General features: G+C 53.8%; 1 protein-coding gene across 7 annotated transcripts in view; it reads left to right on the top strand.

The window, feature by feature from the left end:
* The window catches only part of GRB10 (growth factor receptor bound protein 10), a 183,757-nt gene that overhangs the window by 99,878 nt on the left and 60,845 nt on the right, over positions 1-23,034 (top strand). For 4 of the 7 annotated variants that reach the window (XM_023250176.2, XM_045052134.1, XM_003982618.6 and 1 more), the window contains one exon: positions 16,533-16,752. In XM_023250176.2, coding sequence (XP_023105944.1) covers positions 16,533-16,752 — 220 coding nt within the window. Of the gene's footprint in view, positions 1-14,181; positions 14,347-16,532; positions 16,753-23,034 lie in introns of all 7 variants that reach the window. The other 3 variants (XM_045052138.1, XM_045052135.1, XM_045052136.1) reach the window with 3 other exon arrangements.

Raw genomic sequence — 23,034 nt, 5'->3', positions numbered from 1 at the left:
ACCAAGCTCGAGTCGTGGTTCATTGGATGCCCTCTTACCTACTTCTCCTTTTACTGTGTCATCCACGAGAATATCGTTGACGTTCTACCCGTTTCACACACGCGCGCACGTGCGTGCACGCTTGAAAGTAACTCTTCATAGTGTCATTTCCTCACAGGAAAACAGTGCTGTCCCCTAAAGATAAAGTTCTCTTTCTCCCATTCCCGTTCCTGAATAGTAATGAACATTGGCCTCTGCTTGGACATTGAAGCCAAAGAGTGATTATAATTTTGATTTCTTTTTCTCTCCCTCCATGCCTAATCACCTCTTATTAGGGCTGAGATGCCAAAAGGCGAGGAGGAAAATCCTCCCTAATCCTTCTCCCACAAAATGACATCTTTCCGCCTTTTGGAATACATTCGGGCCACGTCTAATAATTGCGTTTGCGCACGTGATTAATGCTGCTTCTGCAGGATCCGTCTAAATAAATGACTGTAATGCTTACGGTCCTTCAGAAAGGTCATGATTTCTTGCCTCTACCCTCTGTGTCTTAACATGTTTAGGTGACCTTTCTGTTGTAAAAACAGGTTCTTAATCTGTTAACCAGTGAATCGACCTAACTGTGCTATGCGGTGGGCACTGTTGTTAACCCATATTTACAGGGGAGGAAACCGAGGCTCAGAGGCCAGAAAAGCCACCCAGATCACCCCCAAATGGCTGGCGGAGCCCGTGTGTCCCCGCAGGTGGGCTGCAGCATTGGTGTCTCCCACCCCCGGGCCGCCCTCCGTCCTTCACAGTCCGCTCATGCCTTCCTGACCTTCAGACCCCCTTAGATTTTTCAGTGGGTCAACCTGAGATGATAGCGGTGGGGACCGAATCCCCCTGGTCTCGGAAGCAGCCAAATCGGTTGGACCCCTGCCGCCGCCTCCCCTGTCCTGAACCTGTGCTCACTTCATCCTTTGCGCTTGGAACAGTCCAGGTGTTCACGAGGAGCACAGAACAAAGAGGCACCGAGGTGCCCGCCGGCCCCGCCTTTCCCAGCGGCAGGCGAGCCCAGACTCGACCTCCCCTTCCCGGTTCCCGTGTGGAACCGACACGCTCACGTTTCACGTTGCCTTAGCTGTCAGGATGCTCGCCGCTCGAGAGCGGGCTTCATCCCTGAAGTCCTTGTGTTCTCCTCGCCTTCGCTTTTCTTCCTCGAGCTCCTTACCTTTCCTGTTTCTCATGTTCATTCAACAAAAATCTGTTACCTGTCCAGGCCACGTCAGGAGCAGGGGACGCAGCGGTGAGCAGTGAGTTTTTAATTTATCGCTCATAGAACACACGGATCTTTTCGTCCAAGGAAGCGTAAATCCCATTTTTGGAAGCGGTGGGTCCAACTTAGATGTAGTTCATTATTAAGATCAGTGATGAAAGAGTATCTTTAGATCTCCCTTAGGTAGAGAACTAGAATACGCTCTCTCCTAACGCCTTTTCCGCTATATTACGCTTTACTTAAATTAACTTATTTAAAAAAAAAAAATTAAAGGGAGAGGGGCAGCGGGAGAGGGGGAGGGACTCTATTTTTATCTCCCTTAGGTAGAGAACTAGAATACGCTCTCTCCTAAAGTCTGACATACCCTTTTCCACTATATTACACTTTACTTAAATTAACTTATTTAAAAAAAATTTTTTTTAAGGGAGAGGGGCAGCGGGAGAGGGGGAGAGAATCTATTTTTTTTTAATGTCTAAAAAAAATTTTTTTTAAATGTTTATTTATTTTTGAGAGAGAGAAACAGAGTGTGAGCGGGGAGGGGCAGAGAGAGAGGGAGACACAGAATCCGAAGCAGGTTCCAGGCTTTGAGCTGTCAGCACAGAGCCTGATGTGGGGCTCAATCTCCCAAACCGTGAGCTCAGGACCTGAGCCGTAGCTGGATGCTTAAGTGACTGAGCCACCCAGGCGCCCCTTTAATGTTTGTTTTTGAGAGAGAGAGAGAGAGCGCACATGGGGTAAGGGCAGGGACAGAGGGCAACAGAGGATCCCAGGCTGGCTCTGCACTGACAGCAGTGAGCCCGATGAGGGGCTCAAACTCATGAACTGTGACATCATGACCTGAGCCAAAGTCGGACGCTTAACTGACTGAGCCACACCCAGGAGCCCCTGGAAGAGAGAGAGAATTCCAAGGAGGTGCCACACTCAGCGAGGAGCCCAGTGCGGGGCTCGATCCCATGACCCTGGGATCACGACCTGAGCTGAAATCAAGAGCCACATGCTCAACCAACTGAGCCACCCAGGGGCCCCTAAATTAAGTTTTTAGTTTTTAAAACCTCAGTTAGCCAGCCCTTCCAAGTGAACATTTTTTGGAATGAGTTATTTTTCTTAGAGAATTTTAAACGCTATCCCCAAAGGAAGCTCTCAGGCTGGAGATTTCCAGCAAGGAAAAGTGAGCCCAACCTGTCCCTCGGGACAGAACGTACTGCTGCCTTCAGAAGTCATTGAACAAGGTTGCCGGTTTCACTTTCGTTGACACGGCTAATATTATATGCCCTCCTGCCAGGTGCCCCCGTCTCTGGGTCGGCTCTCCAGACTCCCAGTTCTCCCCTGCGGGCGGGCACTGTCCACACAACGTCCGGTTAATCCTCTCTGGGGTCCTGCCACGTGCTGATGGACGCCTGAGTGGGTTAAATAGTTGGGCGCTGGCGGTGTAGCCGGGAGCCCGCCCAGTGGCCCCCGCAGAACGTGCCAGGGAGCGGTAACTGACACCCGCCAGGCCTGCATTTAGTTCTGGACCAAGAGAGACTTTAATAATAGTCCTGACCTTTCCTGGGGGTGGGGGCAGGGACTGGAGGAGGTGGGGGGCACGGGCCATTGCTCCTTCCATCCTGTGGCTGTATTTCGAATGCATGAAGAACAGTCCCAACCGGCCTGCGGCCTCCTTGGGTGTCAGATGGCTAAAGGCACCGTTGCACGGGGGGTGCTTCCCATGCAGGGGCTCCGTGTCGCGAGCCCCAGCTGCTGACGCCGAGCCAGCCAGCCAGAGTCTGCATCGGGCAAAATGGTTTTTACCCACCTCGGAGCACATGGGGAACGCTGGGTGACACTGGCTCCCTTACACGTCCCACTGATTGTGCCCCTGCCCATTCTCTGTGTGGCTGCCACTGGTTCTTTGGTTTGGTTTTGGTTTTGTGGTGGTTTGTTTGTTTTGTTTTTGTTTTTGTTTTTGTTTTATCTTAAAACAGTCTGGGAAGATGATTCTGTGCCTCGGACACTTGGGTCTTTCGGTTGCTACGGGCAATTAAATCAGTTGTTGCCCTCAGATCTTCTCGTGTGTGTGTGTGTGTGTGTGTGTGTGTGTGTGTGTGCATGTGTGTGTGTGTGTGTATGTTTTCCTCCTGAAAACTGATCGTACCTGGTTTCGTTTCATACTTGGTCAAGTAGGTGTCTGTCTTTCCAATTTATTTCTAGGCTCCTTGAGACCAGGGGTCATGTTTTCGTTTTTTAATCTTTGGGTGGGGGGGAGAAAAAAACGTGAAGAGGATGTTGGATTTTTTAGCCTCACCGGGGTAGGAACTGAGGCTCCACGAATAGCTGTGTGACTTTGCGGTGGGTATTGTAATCCAGCTGAGCCTTGGTTTTCTCATCTGTGAAATGGGCTTGATAGTCTGTGGCTCGTGGGTATGGTACAGGGTTTATGAGTAATCCCAGTGAATGTTCGCGTTCTGGCCCCCTGCTGCCTGTACACACTCTCTCTCTCTCTCTCTCTCTCTCTCTCTCTGAATTACTCTTTAACCAGCACGCAGGGCATCTCTCTCTCTCTCTCTCTCTCTCTCTCTCTCTCTCTCTGAAATACTCTTTAACCAGCACACAGCAGACAAGGAGTGTTTGTTCGAGGGAGTACTGCATCCCGCCTTGTCCGGGGCCCAGTGCCTGCTCCTTGGAGATGTGAGCAGGGAGCCCCTGACTTGAGAAATTACCCTTCTTGTTCCGTCTGGAAATGGAGCCCCTACATCGTGCAGAGCCCGCTTCCCACCAAGCCTCGCTCCTCATGTTCCAGTGTCTCCGTGGGCCACACCGCGGGGGAACGGGCGTGGAGGGGGGGGAGCAAGGTGTGATGTACGGAGCAGCATCTTCTCCTGAGAGGTTCAGCGGCACCCACAGTCGAGCGGGGAAGCCTGAGGCTCTGGGGTGAAGGAAGAGTGTGCTTTCAAAGGGAGAAACATTATTCAGAGCGGGATGCCCCACGCACTTCCTGGATGGGGGCAGAATTTGCATCTTTCCCTTGGCCCTGTGATCTCAGGGATGAGTCCTTAGGCCCCACGCCCTCAGGGAGGCCCACAGAGGTCCGGGTCTGGCCTGCTGGGTAAGCTTCCTGCAGAGCCCCCCTTCGGGGATACGCGTCAGCCCTCCTTGGAAGCAGCCCATCTGGCCTGTATCCACCTGGCGGCTTGTGTGTAACCTGCCTGGTGGGCCTTTTTCCATGGAGGGGAAGGGTTGGAGGCTCAGTAGCCCCCAGGGAGTTTGGGAATGCTGCCTGGCTGACTTTCTAGAAAATTCTACAGCTTGATTTATGGAGGCTGGGGACTCCAGTGTTTTATGTATTCAACTAAAATTTACTGAGCACCTATTGTGTGCCAGGTAAGAAATTAGATGAAGCAACATAAATACGTATGGAGAGTGTAAAAACCAAGCCCACAGCCTCCACTGTGCTCCCTCCTCCACTGTTCTCGGCCCTGAAACCTGGGTCCAGAGGGACCTTGTCCTGGGGCATTAATCAGAAGGCACCGCTTAATTTCCCTTAATTGAGAAATCATTATCATAAGAATAGTAAGTCCTCAGGACCTCCATTCATTCCCTGCTGAGACTCCAAAGGATTGGATTCAGATGCATCCAGGTGAGCCCCAGGGAGCTGTTAGCTGGAACCGAAACCACCCAGATGCTCCTGGGAGGACACATCTTGATAATGAGACCCTGCCTGCCACCTCTGGAACGGCCCTCTTTCTGGTTAAACCCTGTTTCCTTCCACATCCTGGAAAGCCAGCGCCTGTCTCCTGGGCGTTGCAGTTCTGGGAGTTGTGCCATTTCTTGGAATCGCCTGGTATGTTCTCCTGGAATGACTTTCCCCATCCTGACGCCTTGGAAGTCGGGCTCTTCTTAGAGCCGAATGCCCTCTAGTTGACTGTCTTGCCTGTACACAGAGATCTGGTTTTAAAACCCTTCTCTTCCGCCAAGAGTGGGCATAAAGGTCGTAGGAGAGTGGCCTCTGGGACACTTTCCTGGTTTGGCCACTGCCTTCACTGAGGCAAGGTCGTCTGTCTGGGGACACACACCGCACCTTGTACTGCTGTTACCGCCCCCTGCCTGTCGCTACCCTCTCTTGCAAGATGCTGAGGGGTTCCTTCCCTCCCCTCGGTTGATGGGAGCCCCTTTCTGCCAGGATCTCAGCTTGCTTCCTTCGCGATGTCTCCGCCCTCGAGCCAGTGGACGCAATTATTTTTCCAGAGGCAGGAAAAAGTTTCATCTCCGTCCTTGCGACTTTAGGGTTCTCGCGGTCACCCTTTGCCGAAGCTGGCGGAAGGGACTTGATCCTCAGGTGGCGGGGACTCGTGTCTGTTTCGCCGACATCTGTATTCCCAGGGCCTGGAATGATGTCACTTGTGTATCAGGTATTCAGTCAGTACTTGACGGAGGAAGGAAGATATTGGCCACACGAATGGATTTTACGCTTATGGAGTTAGATTCACAGAAACAGAGTGTTAGTGGTGAATGAGATAATAAAGACTCCCCCCTGTCTGATTGGCCTTTAACACTTTGCCTTGCCGAGAGGACAGTGCTCTCGGCGAGTGATGGACTTTGGCCTGGATTTTCCCTCTTCAGCTCCAGTGTGCTCGCACTCATATTTTTAGGATTGATGGAAAGTGAGAACCTTCCAGAGTGACCAGCTGTTTGCACAGGTCTTGCGCTCGGCTTGTGGCTGCTTTATGATGTCACAGAAGAAGTAAGGGTCCGTGCCAGAGTCTGGAGAAGAAACACAGTAAATCACTAAGGAGAAAGATGCAGTTAATTTTTTTTTTTTTTTGAGTGATGTTTTGTGGGCATGTTTCTGCCCTTCTCCCCCAACTAATTGTCTTCTATTAAGTACAAATAGAGACGGTACCCCTGAGTCTATACTTCTTTTTTTTTCCCCTCTAATGTGTAGCTGAGGTCCTTCCCGGAGAGGAAAATTCTTTTCCCGTGTCGTATTTGCTTCACGGTGCTGAACACAACCGCCTTCGCAGACCCGAGAGAAGCTTCGGTGCCATCTAGATGCTCCCTTGCAACAACACGCGACAACACGGCAGGACACAGTCCAAGAAAGAAGGAAAATTTCCACTCTCGCTGGGTCGTGTTCACCCAGCATCAGATTCCAGCTCTTGAATTTCAATGAGCGGAATCCCTGAGGGAAGTGAGGGGCTTTCCTTTTTAGGGGAGGCGGAGTGGGGGGATAGAATTATTTGACCGTTCTCTAAAACACACAGATTAAACAAATGAATCTCACCGGAATCAAAGTCCAGTGATAGCGGTTAATCATTATCTTCACTTTTTTTTTTTTTTTTTTTTTTTTGCTGGTTTTGCTTTGGTCGTAGTGCTGTCTGGCCACTGGAATATCTGCATTTCATTCTAGGATCTGCCCTGGACTTTGTGACGTACCCTTCCCTCTGAGTATTGCAGTGCTCTGGGCTGTCACATGGCCCCAGAGGGAAGAAGGAGGAATTTGTTGGGACGCCTGGGTGGCGCAGTCGGTTAAGCGTCCCACTCTTGTGCAGGTCGTGATCGCGCAGTTCGTGGGTTCGAGCTCTGCATCAGGCTCTGTGCTGACAGTGCAGAGCCTGCTTGGGATTTTCTCCCTGCCCCTCCCCTGCTTGTGTGCTGTCTCTGTCTCTTGTCTCTCTCTCTCAAAATAAAAAAACTTAAAACTAAAAAAAAAAAAAAAAAAAGGAGGAGGAATTTGTCAGGATGGGGAGACAGAGCCCAGCCTCCCTCCCTGAAAGTCACTGCTGGCACCATTCTGGGCCACTTGTAGGCCTGGCCACACTCCGGGGACACGTGGGAAGTGGGCACAGCTGTGAGTGATCATGGGCTTACCCTGTTTCTTACAGGTTGTGTCCATTCAACCTCCACTTCGGGTTGGGCGTCGCCCAGGCCATCATACGATGGACACCTTACCATAAGATGAATATTGGCAGGTCGGGACAGCTACCTGCCGCGTGGTCCCCAGGACTGGAGTGGGCGAAGCATATGTATCTGTTTAGGAAGTGGGATCCGTGTTCAAGTGCGACTTCTGAAATGAGCAAGCCTGGTCCTGGACCTTCCCAAACCAGTCTTCCTGGGGCTGCCTGATGAGTCACCCGAGAAGCCAGCCCCAGGGTCCCCGCGTCTCCCCCAGCCTCTGGGGCCTGGGGATTTCCCGAATCTTGTTTTGCCTCGTGGCTAGGTCCTGACACCCATCTCTTAGGTGGAATAGCTCTCTTCCGGACGTGACGCTTGACTTCTCTGCCCGGCTAAACCCCTGTCCCCGCTGGTCACCGTGGGCCACATTCCGCATTGGCCCCCAGGAGCCCGCCCCTGTGCTGGCCAGCAGGGGTGACGTGTGCATCATTTCTTCGGCCCTGGTAGTGGAGGAAGCTGCCTGTGAGTGGGGATGGCGGCGCGGGGGGAGGGTGGCTTTGGCCCGAGCACCTCCGGGAGCGTGACCATCAGGGCAGGCTGGCCTGGCCGAAGGCACCATTGTCCGAACAAGCACCCTGACCTTTCTGAAAGAAAACAGATCGATCTTCTCCTGCGGGCTTTTTCGCCAGCAGCCGTGGGACCTTGACCCCACTGAGCATGAGGGTATTTGTCTCACTCTGAAATCGGCATTATTGTCCCTGTTGTTATTTTGAGGATTAGTCATCAGCGATGTGAAGTGTAGGGGCACATGATACGTACTTGGTAACTGCAGTCACGGGTGGTTATCGCCACTGCGTGTGGACACCCAGGTCAGAGGTCAGGCTCCCGGTGAGGCCACCAGGTCACCGTGTGGCACATTGGATTTCCACTCCTTTGGGTCTCACTTTGCTGAACCATGCAGGATGATTCAGCGGGAAGCCACACCTCGAATACTAGGAAGGAAAGGGAACCGAGTCTGCACCGAGACAGGCTGAACGTGCAAATAGCAAATACCAACCTGCATCGTGTATTTCCAGTGTTTTCCTTCGAGCTTTTTTTTTTTTAAGTTTATTTTGTTAAAAAAAATGTTTTTTTTAATGTTGGCTTATTTTTGACAGACAGAGCATGAGCGGGGGAGGGGCAGAGAGAGAGGGAGGGAGACACAGAATCCGAAGCAGGCTCCAGGCTCCGAGCTGTCAGCACAGAGCCCGACGTAGGACTTGAACCCACGGACTGTGAGATCATGACCTGAGCCGAAGTCGGTCACTCAACCGATTGAGCCACCCAGGCGCCCCTATTTATTTATTTTGAAGGAGAGCATAAGAAGGGGAGGGGCAGAGAGAGAATCCCAAGAATGTTCCGTGCTGTCAGTGCAGAGCCCAACATGGGGCTCGAACTCATGAACTGTGAGATCACGACCTGAGCTGAAATCAAGAGTCTGGACCCTCAACCAACTGAGCCACCCAGGCGCCCCTGCCTTCCAAGTTTTTTTTTTTTTCAACGTTTTTTTTTTTTTTTATTTTATTTTTGAGACAGAGAGAGACAGAGCATGAACGGGGGAGGGGCAGAGAGAGAGGGAGACACAGAATCGGAAACAGACTCCAGGCTCTGAGCCATCAGCCCAGAGCCTGACGCGGGGCTCGAACTCACGGACCGCGAGATCGTGACCTGGCTGAAGTCGGACGCTTAACCGACTGCGCCACCCAGGCGCCCCCTGCCTTCCAAGTTTTGAAAGAGCCCACGAACTTGAACACGTTTGCCTCCTAGACTGTCTTTTGAGTACTTCCTCGCCGGCTGTGTGTGCAGGCAGGACAGGGGCTGATAAATCTGGGAGTCACTCAGTCGCTGACTGGTTGTCAAGGCGGTTTCTGGTGTCAGGGTTTTGGAATTGTGTGAATCCTCCCTCTTTCCATGCGGGACATAGGATTTCACCAGCTCCTTCCTGAAATACTGATTTTCCTCCATCCATTGTTAACCTGGCTACATGCAGGGAAGGGGAGGGTGAGCGCATCTGGGCAGCCCTGGGCGGGTCAGCGTCCTGGGAACCTTGGACGGTGTCTCCCCTTGAGTCGGGACCAAAAGGAGCCTGAATGCGTCAGACCAGGGTGGAGATGGGACCGGGGCTCCCTGCCAGTCAGGCAGCACAGGAAAAGCACTTCTCTAGACAGAATGTGTGTATCTACACACAGCTTTAAGGCAAACAGGTTACATTTTCATGAAAGCAGGGAATCGGTGATCTACCTGGGTTTTCTTGTCTGTGGAGCTATCTGCTGGGGCCCTGCATCTGTGACGTGCTCTGGGAAGCTCTGGGAGGGCTCAGGATGCAGTTCTAAATTAGCAGAAGAGAACGCCAGAGCTTCTCACGGAAGGAGAGAGGTGACCAAACAGCCAGCAGCCTCCCTGAGGGAACAGTCCTGCATTTGGAGTAGGGGAAAGAAAGGCACCCCAAGACAAGTAGAGAAGGTGTCACCTGTAAATGAAAAGGAACACGTTGGTTCAGCCTCAGCACATGGAGAGGACTGTTTCAATTTCAACCTTGTCCGAGCAGATCGGACCCAGCCTCGTGTCACTGGATGCCCCTGAACGTGCTCTGGGGCTGGCAGTGGCATTGTGGGCTTGGGAGGCCACGTATATCCGCTGAGTGCTGCCCAGAACCCAGCAGCAGGAAGTGTAGGAGGTGCACATGTGGAGTTGAAGTGAAACACACCCACACGCACTTTTCCTGCTGGTGAATTAATCAGCTTGTTGATAGGTATTTTCTCAGTTTATTGGCACTGACAGTGACGGTTGTCGTCGTCTATGGGAGGTGGGTGGAGAGGAGAATACCATTTCCCACAAAGGCTGGAAAGCGAAGTTTCTCTTGTACGTGCTGAAAGGTCAGGAGACGTGAGTGTGTGGCTGAAGCTATATATATGTACTTCTGTGTATATGCTGGACGTAATTCTAGGGTTTTTATTTCCTGCTTCAAATCCCGCCTGCCTGTAGTAACCACCGAAATAAAGCATTGATTCAATTTTTTTTAAACGACACGATTTAGAAATGGCATTTATATTTGTATTTGGAGATATGTTTAGGTGATCTGCTTTTAGGGTTTCTGAATACCTGTAACTATCACGAATATGAACAGAGGTATACTCTAACAGTGTAATACCTGATTTTCTTATTCTTACTTATGTCCAACTGTACCTATTAAAAATTAAGTACTTGTGGGGCATTTGGGAGGCTCAGTCAGTTAAGCATCTGACTCTTGATTTCGGCTCAGGTCCTGATCTCACGGTTTGTGGGATCGAGCCCTGCATCCGGCTCTGCGCTGACAACCCAGAGCCTGCTTGGGATTCTCTCTCTCCTTCTCTCCGCCCCTACCCCACTTGTGCTCTTTCTCTCTCAAAGAAACGTTTCTAGAAAGAATTAAATACCTGTGAGTGGAATCTGTGAGGATAGAGATTCATTGGTGTGCCAAAGGCATTTCAGTAGAATGCTGACTTCAGTAGAATTAAAACCTGCACAAGGTTTTAATTGCTCAGATGTCAACAAAAACGGCTTGCCCAGTGAACATGGCTTAGGTTTAAAACGCCTTCGCAGGCTGGACCTTTAGTTCCTGTCCAGATAGAAGCGTGTAAGAACTTTGGCCTTTACATATGTGTTCGGGACTTTTCAGCTACAGCACTGGGAAGAAATCTTCCCCTTACCTCTGCTCTGACTCGGCACTTTCCAGAAGGGTGGTTCCCCCCCCCCCCCCCCCCGCAAGCAATTCTCTGACACCAGCTGCGTGTGTCCATACTGGGTTCAGTCATTTACTAGAGCGTCCACCGGACTCAGGCAAACGGCTTACTAATTAGGTTACTAGTTTGTTATAAAGGATACAGCTCAGGAACAGTCTGTTGGAAGAGGTGCGTAGAGCAAGGTATGGGGAAGGGGTTCGGGGCTCCCGTGCTGGGCACGCTACCCCCCAGGCTCCTCCATATGTGCACCAACCTGGGAGCTCTCCAAAACCTATGGGGTTGGGAGTTTTGATAGGGGTGCTTCACCACATACGCACAATTGATTACATCATTGGCCGCCGGTGATGAGCTCAGCGCCCAGCCCCTATGTCCTCCCCCCCCCCCCCCCCAGGGCACAGAACGGGACTGGACCCTTCCAAACCTATAGCCCTGTGATGATCCTGATCGGCTCCCTTGGCAGCCAGCCCCCAGCCCGTGGTTACCTGGTGGCTTTCCAAAAAGCACCTCATTAACATAAACTCAGGTGTGGTTGAAAGGGGTTTGTCATGAGTAACAAAAGGTGACGTTTTATAAAAGAGGATCCTTTCACCTTTATGAAAGCCCTGGGGCTATCTCAGGAACCACGACAATGACAACAACAACAACAATAACAACAAAGACCAGACATCAGAACAAAAGATGCCCCCATTGCTTTTATGGTTTAGAAAATTATAAGGATCTCAGGAGCCCAGCGCCAGGATCCCTAAGGCAGGCCAAGATCTCTGTTTCCTCTTCTGTCACAGCCTCACCCATTGATTTTCTTTTTCTTCCTTTTACTTAAAATCACCTATCACTCTTTAGGGATTTAGCATCTTAAGCAAGCCTGCCCCGCCCTGCCTTACTTACCAGCCCACCTTCTAGACAAAGACAGGAGGAAATAGACAGACATTGCATGTTAACAGGTGCTCACGTGGGTCCGGGAAGAATGGACAGTATACACGTGTATCTTGAAAACCCCAGGCATGTAGCGTTTCTTTAAGGTGCCAGTGAATGCGTGAATCGGATTCAATGAATGTCCTGTTTCCTAGCCAGTGAAGGAGGCCACTAGATGGCGCTGTGGACCCAGCAGGGCGTACAGGGAGGGAGGCTCCTGGGGCTAGAAGGCCGAGCCTCGCCTGTAGCTGGCGCTCTCCTCTGTGCCCACAGTCAGCTGGTGAGCGCCTGGCCGCCTCCTGGTTGGCTTACGGAGGACGTGTGCCCCGAATTATCTACGAGCCAAACACGAATTTGGTTCACCGGCTTTGTATCTGTTTTAGAAGGAAAGCTTCCTCCGCGTGCTGATTGATGGCAGTGAGGCCAGGCACGCATGTGGGTTTGAGATCAGATGAGCTGCTCAGATATTTGGGACAAAAGTCAGTGTCCAGTTTGGGACTGGGTTATTTGCGGAAGCAAAGCGTCTATTAATAACTTGATTTACAACCGTGTTGTCTGACCTGTATTTGTGCGGTAAATACATCCTCCTGAATCCGCGTGACGTGAGACGGAGCGTGTAAAATTGTTTCACCTTCCCCTTCATGTGCCTTCCAGGGGCGGTGCGGTCTCACGGAAAGTATTTTGGCATCAAGTTCGCACCAAATAGATACTTAATCTTAGCACTCATTTCCAGAAGCATCTGTCTTGTGCTCGCCCTACGTGTTTGCTTCTCTGCAGAAGGGCTTTCACGGGGCGGGTGGTTGATCTGTGTGTTGTCGGTTCATGTAGGGACCACAGGGACAGGGAAGGTGGGTAGCCATCCCGCACGACACGGGACGTGCTCACAGAATGTGAGCCATTCCGAGCGTTTTTGCGAGAACTGAGTGTCACGTCAGTAATGCCTTAGTGGATTCCTATACCGTAGTTCAGTAAGTTTTCAAGGAACATGATGGCGAGTGTCTTCCTTCAAATCAATACTTTGTGACCCCTGCTTGGAAGATTCCATTGTTAGCCTGCGCTAGATTTAACAGAGCGTAGGTAAAATCCCAGAACCCTAAGTGAGTCTGTTGTCTGGACAGGTGAAATGCTAATTGAGCGACAGGAATTTTAAAGTTTGTCCCGGGCTAGGATACTTCAGATTCTTTAAAAGGTTTGGTTTTGGGGCGTTGGGGTGGCTTAGTCAGTGAAGCGTCCAACTCTTGATTTCAGCTCAGGTCAGGATCTTAATGGTTTGTGAGATTGAGCCCCAAGTTGGGCTCTGTGCTCACTGCGTGGAGCCTGCTTGGGATTCTCTCTCTCTCTCTCTCTCTCTCTCTCTCTCTGCCCCTCCCCCAATTGTTAGCCTGCTCTCGCTCTCTTTCTTTCTCTCATTAATGAATACACATTAAAAAACAACAACAAAAAAGAACTCTAACAGTGAGCCTCTCTTTCTGCCTGACTCCTCAGGGGGGACAGAAGCGACCGTGGTGGCCACTGTATTCTGCTGGGTCTCCTGGTTGGGGGCACATGTGACTGACAGCCAGGTGACACCCCAGCGGCCCGTGATGACCCTCCCCCGGCCTGCCCATGGCATCCAGCCTCTCCCTCCCCGCCCCTACCCCACCCCCCACCCCCAGGCATTCCCGAAGGCTGGATGGATAGCTACTGTGAGCTCTGTGTTTCACCCCATATTGATTCTTAAATGGTCACCCCAATTGATTCTTAAGAGAGAAATACTGAATTGTTTGTAGGATGAGTTAGGGCGGCCTAGGCTTAATCGTGTTCCAGAGCTCAATCGGGCAACTATTACATGGAAGCTAAATGTGAGTGCAGGATGCATTCTAGAACCTTCCTGAAGCCCCGGACTCGTGAGCCCCAGTGTGACTTGTACCTTTTCTGAGAAGGCGGATACCGTGAGGTCTCAGTAAATACCCAAGTGGCTGGCTCTCTTCGGGCAGCCGTCTGTTGGTTTTGTGCTTGCCGAGTTCTTCCTCAGTTTACAGATGTGGCCTCCGGACAAGGGACAAGGGGACAAGGCTGTGTGCATACCTCTCCCTCCCGGGGTCTGGATTTTCCCACTCCTCCCACGTAGCTGCCTGCCCTCTGAACCCTAAGCAAGAGCTCTGCCTGCTGACTCTGGCGTTCTTCTTTGTGATAGATTACTTATTGATTACACGGCCGTCATGAATTACTAATTCAGCCCTGTTGTCCTTCTGATATCTGGCCGCGGGATTAATATTTGACCGTGCACAGGCCAAGCGCTGGCAGCGTCTCCTGCCTTCCCGCGCGGGCCCTGGGGACGCGAGGCCCCGCTCACAAGTTTCTGGTCGGGATTTCGGTCCGTGTCCGCTCTGCTCAGACAGCTCTCGGTGTTCTCGGTTCCAGCAGCGAAACCGCATTCCTGCTGTTTCAGAAGCATCCGATGCTCTCCCGTCAGTCCGTGTGTCCATCCTGCTCAGGGCCCAGTGTGATCCACCTAAAGCCTGCTGTGTATAATCACCCCGTCCAGGCCTTCCCCAGACCCCTCTCCCTGGCACCATTGCCTGCAAGGTACAGAATGGGGTGGGGGATGTCTGTGACCTTTCTTTCTGCTTCTACCTAAATCTTCCCAAAAGTGCTCTCCTCCCCACCCCCCGCTTGCAACCACAGGTTCCCGCGTTCTCTGCCCCTTTGGCCCGCGTGCCTTCCTTTTTTCTCGCTGTCTTGCTTTGCTCCGTTTCTTGTGCCCTTTTGCCTAATGAGATGGAGAAGCTGAAGCAAAGGGACCCGAGATGTTTACACGAGGACTGGAGAGGCAGGGAGGGCAGGTCCCAGAAAGGTCCGTGAGCTCATGCATTGAGCGCACACCTGGTGAGGCCAGCCTGGTAGCTGCAGGAAGTGTTTTCAGGTCGAAGGTCCGCCTCATCGCACCAGCGTGCCCCTGGGCAAGGTCCTTGCTTCCCCCGGGGTCTGTTCCTCAGCCGTGGGACCGGGTGGCAGTCACGGCGTCTGTGGTGGCACGGGGAATAGATGAGATGGATCCGTGCCCGGCTCTGCCGCAGGGCGGGGTGATGACCAGCCTCCTGCCCTCACCCACCCCCGCGGACCCCGGGTCGGGTTGTAGAGGCTGAGAAACAGAAAGCCGGGCCTGGTACCGCGGGTGGGGGGCCCGTAGGTGGCGGGCTGGGGCGGCGGGTTCACAGGGGCCTTCCTGTCGGGGGAGCTTGTGGTCCCGGCTTGGCGAGGGTGTTGCTGTCTTGGGCCCCAGCCCCTCAGGCTGAGCAGGTGTCGCTTATGGGACCAAGTGGGCCTGTGAGTTAGGGGGACTCGCGGAGTGCCCCAGTGGGGGAGCGTGTTCACACGTGCCACGTTCGAAGTGACCGAGCGGAAAACGCAGAGAAGGGGGGCTGTGCTGTCAGTTTCCAGCGGGTTACAAACAGGAGAAGCTAACTCGGTAGCCCCAGCCCACGATGACCGGGGATGCAGGATGCTTTATGGAGCTCGCGGCCAGAGTACGGGCGGGCCTTAGCAGGAACGCGCACTGAGTCACGCTGGGCTGCTCAGAGCCTAGCCTGTGTCCCCAGGTTTCTGTCTCTGCCTCCCGCCCTGGGCGCTCCCACATCTCTGGGTGTGCCGGGTTATCCCCTCATCGTGTGCAGTCAGGGTTCTTCAGAGAAACAGAACCATTAACATGTGCATTTATACGTGTATGGGGAGGGAGGTGCAGGTTAAGGAAGTTGGCTCCCACAATTGTGTAGTTGGATGTCCAGAATCTGCGGGGTCGACCGGGAGGCTGGGAGCCCAAGAGAGGAGTTGCAGTTCGAGTCCAGAGGCAGAATTCTTCCCTCCTTGGGGGACTGTGGTCTTTTTCTCTTCAGGACCTTCACCTGATTGGATGAGGCCCACCCACATTATGGAGGGCAATCTGCTTTGCTCAGAGTCTACTGACTTAAATGGTAATCTCATCTAAAAAATTCCTGCACGGAGACATCTAGAATCAAGTGTGACCAAATACCGGTGACCGAGCCAAGTTGACATGAAGAGTTTCCCATCAAAGTCTCTGTGTGTGCCTCTGCTATTTTCTGACCTTCCGTCCGGCATTCCCTGTGCTTCTCTCTCTCTGCGTCTGCCTCGGGCCTTCTGTGAGGACAGGCTTCCTCAGGCTCCCAGGCCAGTCGAGGGCACCTGGAGGTCTGCAGGTGCATGATTGATCCGCAGCCACCCGTGAGCCCGTCTGCGTGGCTTGGGCCCTCCTGGAGCTCTTAGCTGGCCCAGGCTGCTGTCTGTGCTGGGTGCTGTTCTGTTCCTGTGTCTCTCTTTCACTGCTAGAATTTCAGGGAAGGGAGAAGGCCTGACTTGCCTAAGTAGAGCTCGATGTCCACCTGTGGTCTGGCCACCTGAGGCTGCGCAGCTGTGACTGCGTGTGGCCTGTCCACCCCAAAGGGGGTGTGAGCTAGGCAGGTGTTCCGAAGGGTGTGTGCAGCCGCTGGGAATGCGGCTGGACCGTAGTTACCAAGTAGCTTCTGGAATATCAGCAAACGTCAGTAGATGGAACACATACGATTCCTTACGGGATGTATATCCTCAGTTATGCTCCTCTGCCTTCACCTAATAGTTTAAAATATTGTGAGTTTTGGAACCTGAGCCCTAAGATGCCCGTGTGGCCGTGGCCCCTCACTGCTGCTAAAGTTTTGTCTTGTTCTGTTCTGTTTTTTTTTTTTTTTCTTTTCTCCCCCGCTTTTGCCTTTAACGCCCAGAGGATGACGTAGACCTGGAAGCCCTGGTGAACGATGTGAGCGCGTCCCTGGAGAGTCTGTACCCGGCCTGTAGCATGCAGTCAGAGACGGTGCCCCTGCTCCAGAATGGCCAGCACGCCCGCAGCCAGCCGCCACCCTCAGGAACAAGGTCCCTCCAGCCGCAGGCGTCCCCGCGACTGCAGGTGCAGCGCTCACAGCCTGTGCACATCCTCGCTGTCAGGTGGGCCCCGGGGCCTGGAGGGCCTCGTCTCCGAGAGCAAGGGAGGGCCGTCGCACGGACACAATAGCGCCCCCTGCTGCGTAGACACGTTCCTTGTCTCTGTGCAGCCCGTGCCCAGAGTGGGGTTGGGGTGGGGGGACCTGGGGCAGTGGTGTCCCCGGGGGCTGTCAGACATGTGCCACCTCAGACCCGTGGACGCGTTCCGTTTGTATTCCTGGAAATACCAGGGCTGGGGGGGGAGGGGCTCGTGGGAAGCAGGGTGGGGGGTTGGGCTTCCTTGGAGGCGGCAGATCTCGGATTTGGGTGTTGAAGGGTGAGTGGGAGTTGGTGGGCGGCGGGCGGAGAGAAGAGATTTCGTGAGCAGAAGAGAGGATTCTCGTCCCGAGGGGCAAAACTTCCTCCCTTTTTGTATGGCCGCACGACACGGCATTGCGTGTCCTGCGTTTTCCTCACTGAGCCGTCCGTTGATGCCAACGTGGACAGCACGCTAAGTGAGTGAGCCTGTCACAGAAGGACGGTGCCACACGGTTGTACTCACGTGTCGCCTCTAAGGTGGCCGAACTTCTAGACGCAGAGGGTAGGAGTGCTGGATGCCAGGGCCACGGGGAGGGAATCAGGAGATACGGGACTGAGCGTTCAGAGTGTTGGTTTTACAAGACGAGTCAGTCCTAGGACGTCCTGCGGCACGGAGCCCACGCGTGACGGCGCTGCTGTGCAAGGAGGGAAGAGCTTCCGCAGTAGCGATAAAGGCGGAGGGAGCGGTTGCAGGCTGTGGGTGATGACAAGCCGGACTGGCGACAGATCGCGTGTCTACTTACGACACACCCGGTCGTTCACGTTAAACACGTACAGCGTTTTGCGCGTCTGTCACGCCTCCACGGGGTGCTTTGCACACAAGATGATCCCGACAGGTGCGGGCCAGATCCCGGAGGCGTCTCTGAGCCCTTCAAGGGGAGAGACGGGGAAAGGATTTGAACAGGCGAGCGAGGAGATGGGGTTGCGGTTCTGGCAGATAATTCTGGCAGCCGGGTGTCGGGGTGGTGGGCTAGACCACGGCTGATTTGGAGGCCGTTTCGAGGACCAGCCTAGAGACGGTGGCGTCCTGACCCCGATGAAGAGGGGGATGGATGGGAGTTGTCACACCCGGATTTGGGAGGGGGAGGGGCAGGGCACTGAGGGTGTCTCTACCCCGTCTCCCCGGGGCCCGGGAGGTGGGTGGACCGGTGTGGCCGCCGCCCGGTCGCTGTTGGTTCTGGAGGTTTTCAGGTGACAGTGGAGGGATGGGAGTGGGCGAGGGACCGAGGCCAGCCTCCCTGCCTCCCTGCACTTTCTAGTGCAAGGTTGTGCGGGGCCCTCCATCTTGGGCCTCAGTCAGGCTGGGGTTCTTCGGGCTGGTGGTTCCTCAGCACTGCATCTCCTGGGGATCTCGCTTCCTTTCCTTGGGATGGGGATAGGGCAAGGTGGTCCTCTCTGCTTCCAGAAACTTCTGTGAGGCTCTTTCTGGTCTGACATCCCAGGTCTTCTGCAGCTGGGTAACCCTCTTGCCAAGGTAGCCTGTTGTGTCTTGGGGAACTCAGAGCTGTCTGCAGGGGGGGTATAGCAGCTCTGCGGCCTGCGGTCGGCTGCCTCTCGGCTTCCTGCCTTTCCTCCCCTCCGTCGTCCCGGTGTTTATACCTGCCTGTGCTTTCTTGAGCATCAGTCCTATTCTCTTGGCCCCTGTGGAGCTCAGTCTGGAGGGAGACTTTTCTCCATGTGGCTGGAGTCTGGGGTCTCTCAGTCACCCATCCCTGGAAGGGTGGGAGGCCCCTGGGAAGATGGGGTCGCAGTCCCAACAGTGACGGTGCCCAGAGCTGAGTCAGGGCAGAGGATGGCACAGGCAGACCTGGGCCTGTTCGTTGCCCAGGGCCCTTGAGCTAAAGTTTGGGCCAAACTCAGCCCTATGCCCTGGGGTTGCCTGTGTTAGGTCCCACGGGGATGCATGGGGCAGGCGTGCGCCACAGGGCATCTTACTTTTGGATGTGTTTAAAAAATGGGGTGACCAATACGGGATACCCAAAGATTTCTTTTGTAAGTGAGGCTTTATGTTGAGCACTTCCTGTGTATGGTCTCTCTCGAGTCCTCACTTATTAGCTGATACAGTGGCCACCACAACCCTACGAGGCGGGTGATGTCGTGGGCCTCATTGCTCAGGTGAGGAAACTGAGGCACTGGGGGACGTGACAGGCCCACACCTGGTGAGTAGGGAGTCCGGATGCAAACCCAGGTGGAGGGGTCCTGACCGGCTCAGAACCAACCCACTGGGTGTGGCGCTGTGTCTGAGACCCGCAGAGTGGGGTGTGGGGCACAGGCAGAGGCAGGTGCAGAGCAGACACTGGGGAAGGAGAAGTGGGCTTCCTGGAAGAGGCTGCGGCTGGGCTGGCTGATCCTGAGGGAGCAGACAGCAGGGAAAGCAGGGGGCATGTTCTAGCCCAGGCAGGCGGCAGAGCCCAGGCCCGGCTGTTCTCGTCCCCAACCCCCAGCATCCCTGCATCTTCGCCCCCTTTCCGCGTCTCGCTCCGTAACTGGGCAGGGATGCAGCCTCTGGAGCTGGGACGTTCTCCGGCCTCGTGTAGTGTCCCTCGTTTTGCTGTGGCCAATGCTTGTGCACTGCTGGGAAGCCAACGTGGGACTTTTCTCGTCCTTTTAATTTTTAAGAATAACGTATTGACGTGAAATTCACATCACATAAAATTAATCACTTCAAGTGTCCAAATCAGGGACATCAGAGTGGCTCAGTCGGTTAAGCGTCCGACCCTTGATTTCAGCTCAGGTCATGATCTCACAGTTTGTGAGTTCGAGCCCCGCATCGGGCTCTGTGCTGACCGCAAAGAGCCTGCTTGGGATTCTCTCTCTCTCTCTCTCTCTCTCTCTCTCTCTCTCTCTCTCTCTCTCTCTCTCTCCCCCCCCCCCCCCACTTGTACTCTCTCTCAAAAATAAATAAATAAACATTAAAAAATTAAAGTGTACAATTCAGGCGCATTTAGTAGACTCCCCAGCATTGAGCTGCCACCACCTCTACTTAGTTCTGGAATGTTCTCCCTGCACAAGAGGAAACCCGTACCCATTAAACAGTGTCTCCACACCCCTTCCCACAGCCCCTGGCAACCACCAGTTCCCATGCTTTCTGTTGCTACGGATTCACCTGTTCTGACTGCTTCATCAAAAGGGAATCCTACAGGGTGTGACCCCCTTGTGTGTCCAGCCTTGCTGACTTAGCATGTTGTCTGTTTCTGTTTTGTTTTGTTTTGTTTTGTTTTTTAATAAAGACTAATTTTTGAAAGATCAGTTTTAGGTTCATAGCAAAATTGAGAGAAATTTCTAAATGTCTCCCATGTACCCACCCCCTTGCCCACGCATGCACAGCCTCCTGCATTACCCACATTCCCCACCAGGTGGTACCTTTGTCACAGTTGGCGAGCCTGCGTGGACACATCATCATCAGCCAAAGTCCGTGGTTTACCTGAGGGTTCGCTCTTGGTGTTGGACATTGTATGGTTTGGACAAATGTATAATGTATAATGGTACAGTACCATACACTGCCCTAAAAAACACAGCTTTCATTCATTCATTCATTCATTTTGAGAGAGAAAGAGAGGGTGAAAATGAGCGAAGGGCAGAGAGAGAGAGAGAGAGAGAGAGAGAGAGAGAGAATCCCATGAGGGGCAGAGAGAAGCGAGGCTCACCTGAACTGGGGCTCGAACTCACGAACCGTGAGATCATGACCTAAGCTGAAGTCAGAGCTTAACCGACTGAGCCACCCAGGTCCCCCCTGCCCCTCCCCCGAACACACCACTTTTAAAGGTTTTCAGAACAACCCTGTTCAGAGAAGTTTCTGGGAGCTTTAGAGCATCAGAACATTGGCATCTTGTATGTGAGTCGGAACAGACTTTTATCCTTGTGCTTCAGGAGAGTCACCGGTCAGTGGTCGTCGGGGCTCTCCTCCTCCTCTCTTGCTCCGTAGGACAAGGGACAGCGAGTGAGCCAGGCACTTGGCCGTGACAGAGGCTGGTGTGGGAAGAGTGGGATTCCCTGACAGCGCACATCCGCTTTCTGGGATGTTATGGGGGCGCCTCAGAGGGGCCGCGGCACCCCCCCGGCACTGACCCCATTCCTGCCCCAGGAGCGTGCACGCCTAGATGGGTGCATCCTGGTCCCTGTGGAACGGCTGGGCGGGCCCCTCACGCATCAGGATCGCTTGGTAAACAGAGAACCTGTAAAGTGATCGCTGCAGTTCTCTAGTGGCAAAACTCCCAAGAAAGCGAATGGATCATTAATTTCGTCACACTGTAAAAGGAGTTCAAAAAATTCTTGGAAGACTCCGCCTACAGGGGCTTCTTGGGGCTTATGTCACCCAGGACCAGGGATACTGAGTGGCAGCAGGGCTCACGCCGCTGCTCAGGTGGGTGTCTGGACAGTGGGCAGTGTTGCCCTCCAGAGGACAGGGGCTCCGCTCCCAGGGAAGCCCTGGCAGTGTGGACGGGAAGCCCCGGCAGGGCCCCGGGGGGAGCCCCGGCAGTGTGGACGGGAGGACCCCGGGGAAGCCTCGGCAGTGTGGACAGGAAGCCCCCGCAGGACCGTGGGAAAGCGTCAGCAGTGTGGATAGGAAGCCACCGACCGGTAGGACCCCGGGGGATCCCCGGCAATGTGGACGGGAGGACCCCGGGGGAGCCCCGGCAGTGTGGACAGGAAGCTCCGGCAGTGTGGACAGGAAGCCCCGGCAGTGTGGACAGGAAGCCCCGGCAGTGTGGACAGGAAGCCACCGGCAGGACCCCGGGGAAGCCCTGGCAGTGTGGACGGGAGGACCCCGGGGAAGCCCCGGCAGTGTGGACAGGAAGCCATCAGCAGGACCCCGGGGGAGCCCCGGCAGTGTGGACAGGAAGCCCCCGCAGGACCACCGGAAAGCCTCAGCAGTGTGGATAGGAAGCCACCGGTAGGACCCCGGGGGAGCCCTGACAGTGTGGACGGGAGGATCCCGGGGGAGCCCCGGCAGTGTGGACAGGAGGACCCTGGGGAAGCCCCGGCAGTGTGGACAGGAAGCCCTCACAGGACCCCGGGAAAGGAAACAGAGGGGCCACTTTGCAGCCGTTTGTCCTTCGACTTTGAACTTTATTCTTCTGTTTTCATAACTGCATCTGATTCGTCACCGTGTGTGTGTTTGGCTTTGCCCTATGAGGAGTGGGTTTTGCGTTCTTGGGAGGAAATGCCAACAAGTAGGCCGCCTGGTCCTCACTCCGCAGTGGCTGTGACGGAAAGACGGGCTTCTGTGTCCTGGGGAGGACGGCTGCTCACGGCCTTTATTTCCGATTCGGTGCCAACAGCCTTTTTTGTGTAAGCAAGCACTCATCCCACAGCCCAGACGAGGACACGGGGGAGCCTCTTCTCACGTTTTCACGTGTCTGGACGAGTGCTGGCTTCAAGGCCTTCGAACGTAGCTGTTCTCGTGAAAGCGCTCTTACTCGCAGAACGTCTTCACACATCAGTGTTCAGGGAACAGAATCCATGAGGTGCTTGGAGAAGACGTCTAGGATGTGTCATGCGCGGAGCGTGGTTTTTGTTTTGTTTTGTTTTTTTAAAGTTTATTTATTTTAAGAGAGACAGAAAGAGAGTGTTAGTGGGGGAGGGGCAGACAGACAGGGACAGGGGATCCGAAGCGGGTTCTGTGCTGACAACACGGGGCTCAAACTCACAGACCGTGAGACCATGACCTGAGCCGAGGTTGGATGCTTGGCGAACTGAGCCCCGCAGGTGCCCCTTGGAGCATTAAACGTCCTCCCCAGCTGTTTAATGGGTGAGGGAATCTGTACCCTTTGAGTCTGAGAATGGGGGAAAAAACCAGAGAACAAAACTCTTGGTTGTGGTGCGATGCACGCAGCCGTTTTTAAGTGTGCCATCTCGTGACGGTGCCTATGCTTCCGTTGTATCTCTAGAACTTGCTCATCCTGCAGAAGCGACGCTCTGTTCCCGTGAAACTGTGACTCCCCGTTCCCCTCCCACCAGTCGCTGGCATTTTCCATTGTACTAGCTAGGGGCCTGGAGACCCTAGGTACCTCACAGAAGTAGGATTGTACAAGATCCGCCCTTTTGTGACTGGCTGATTTCACCCAGCACAGTGTCCTCAGGGTTCATCCTGGTTGTCACCGTACGTCAGAATTCCCTTCCTCGGTCGGGCTCAGTAGTGTCCCCTCATGTGGATAGACCAAGTTTTATTTATCCGTTCCCGCATTGGTGGACCCCCCGGGGGAC

Source organism: Felis catus, chromosome A2, assembly GCF_018350175.1.
Source record: "Felis catus isolate Fca126 chromosome A2, F.catus_Fca126_mat1.0, whole genome shotgun sequence".
Lineage (NCBI taxonomy): Eukaryota > Metazoa > Chordata > Mammalia > Carnivora > Felidae > Felis > Felis catus.
This window is presented reverse-complemented; position numbering and strand designations above follow the sequence as displayed.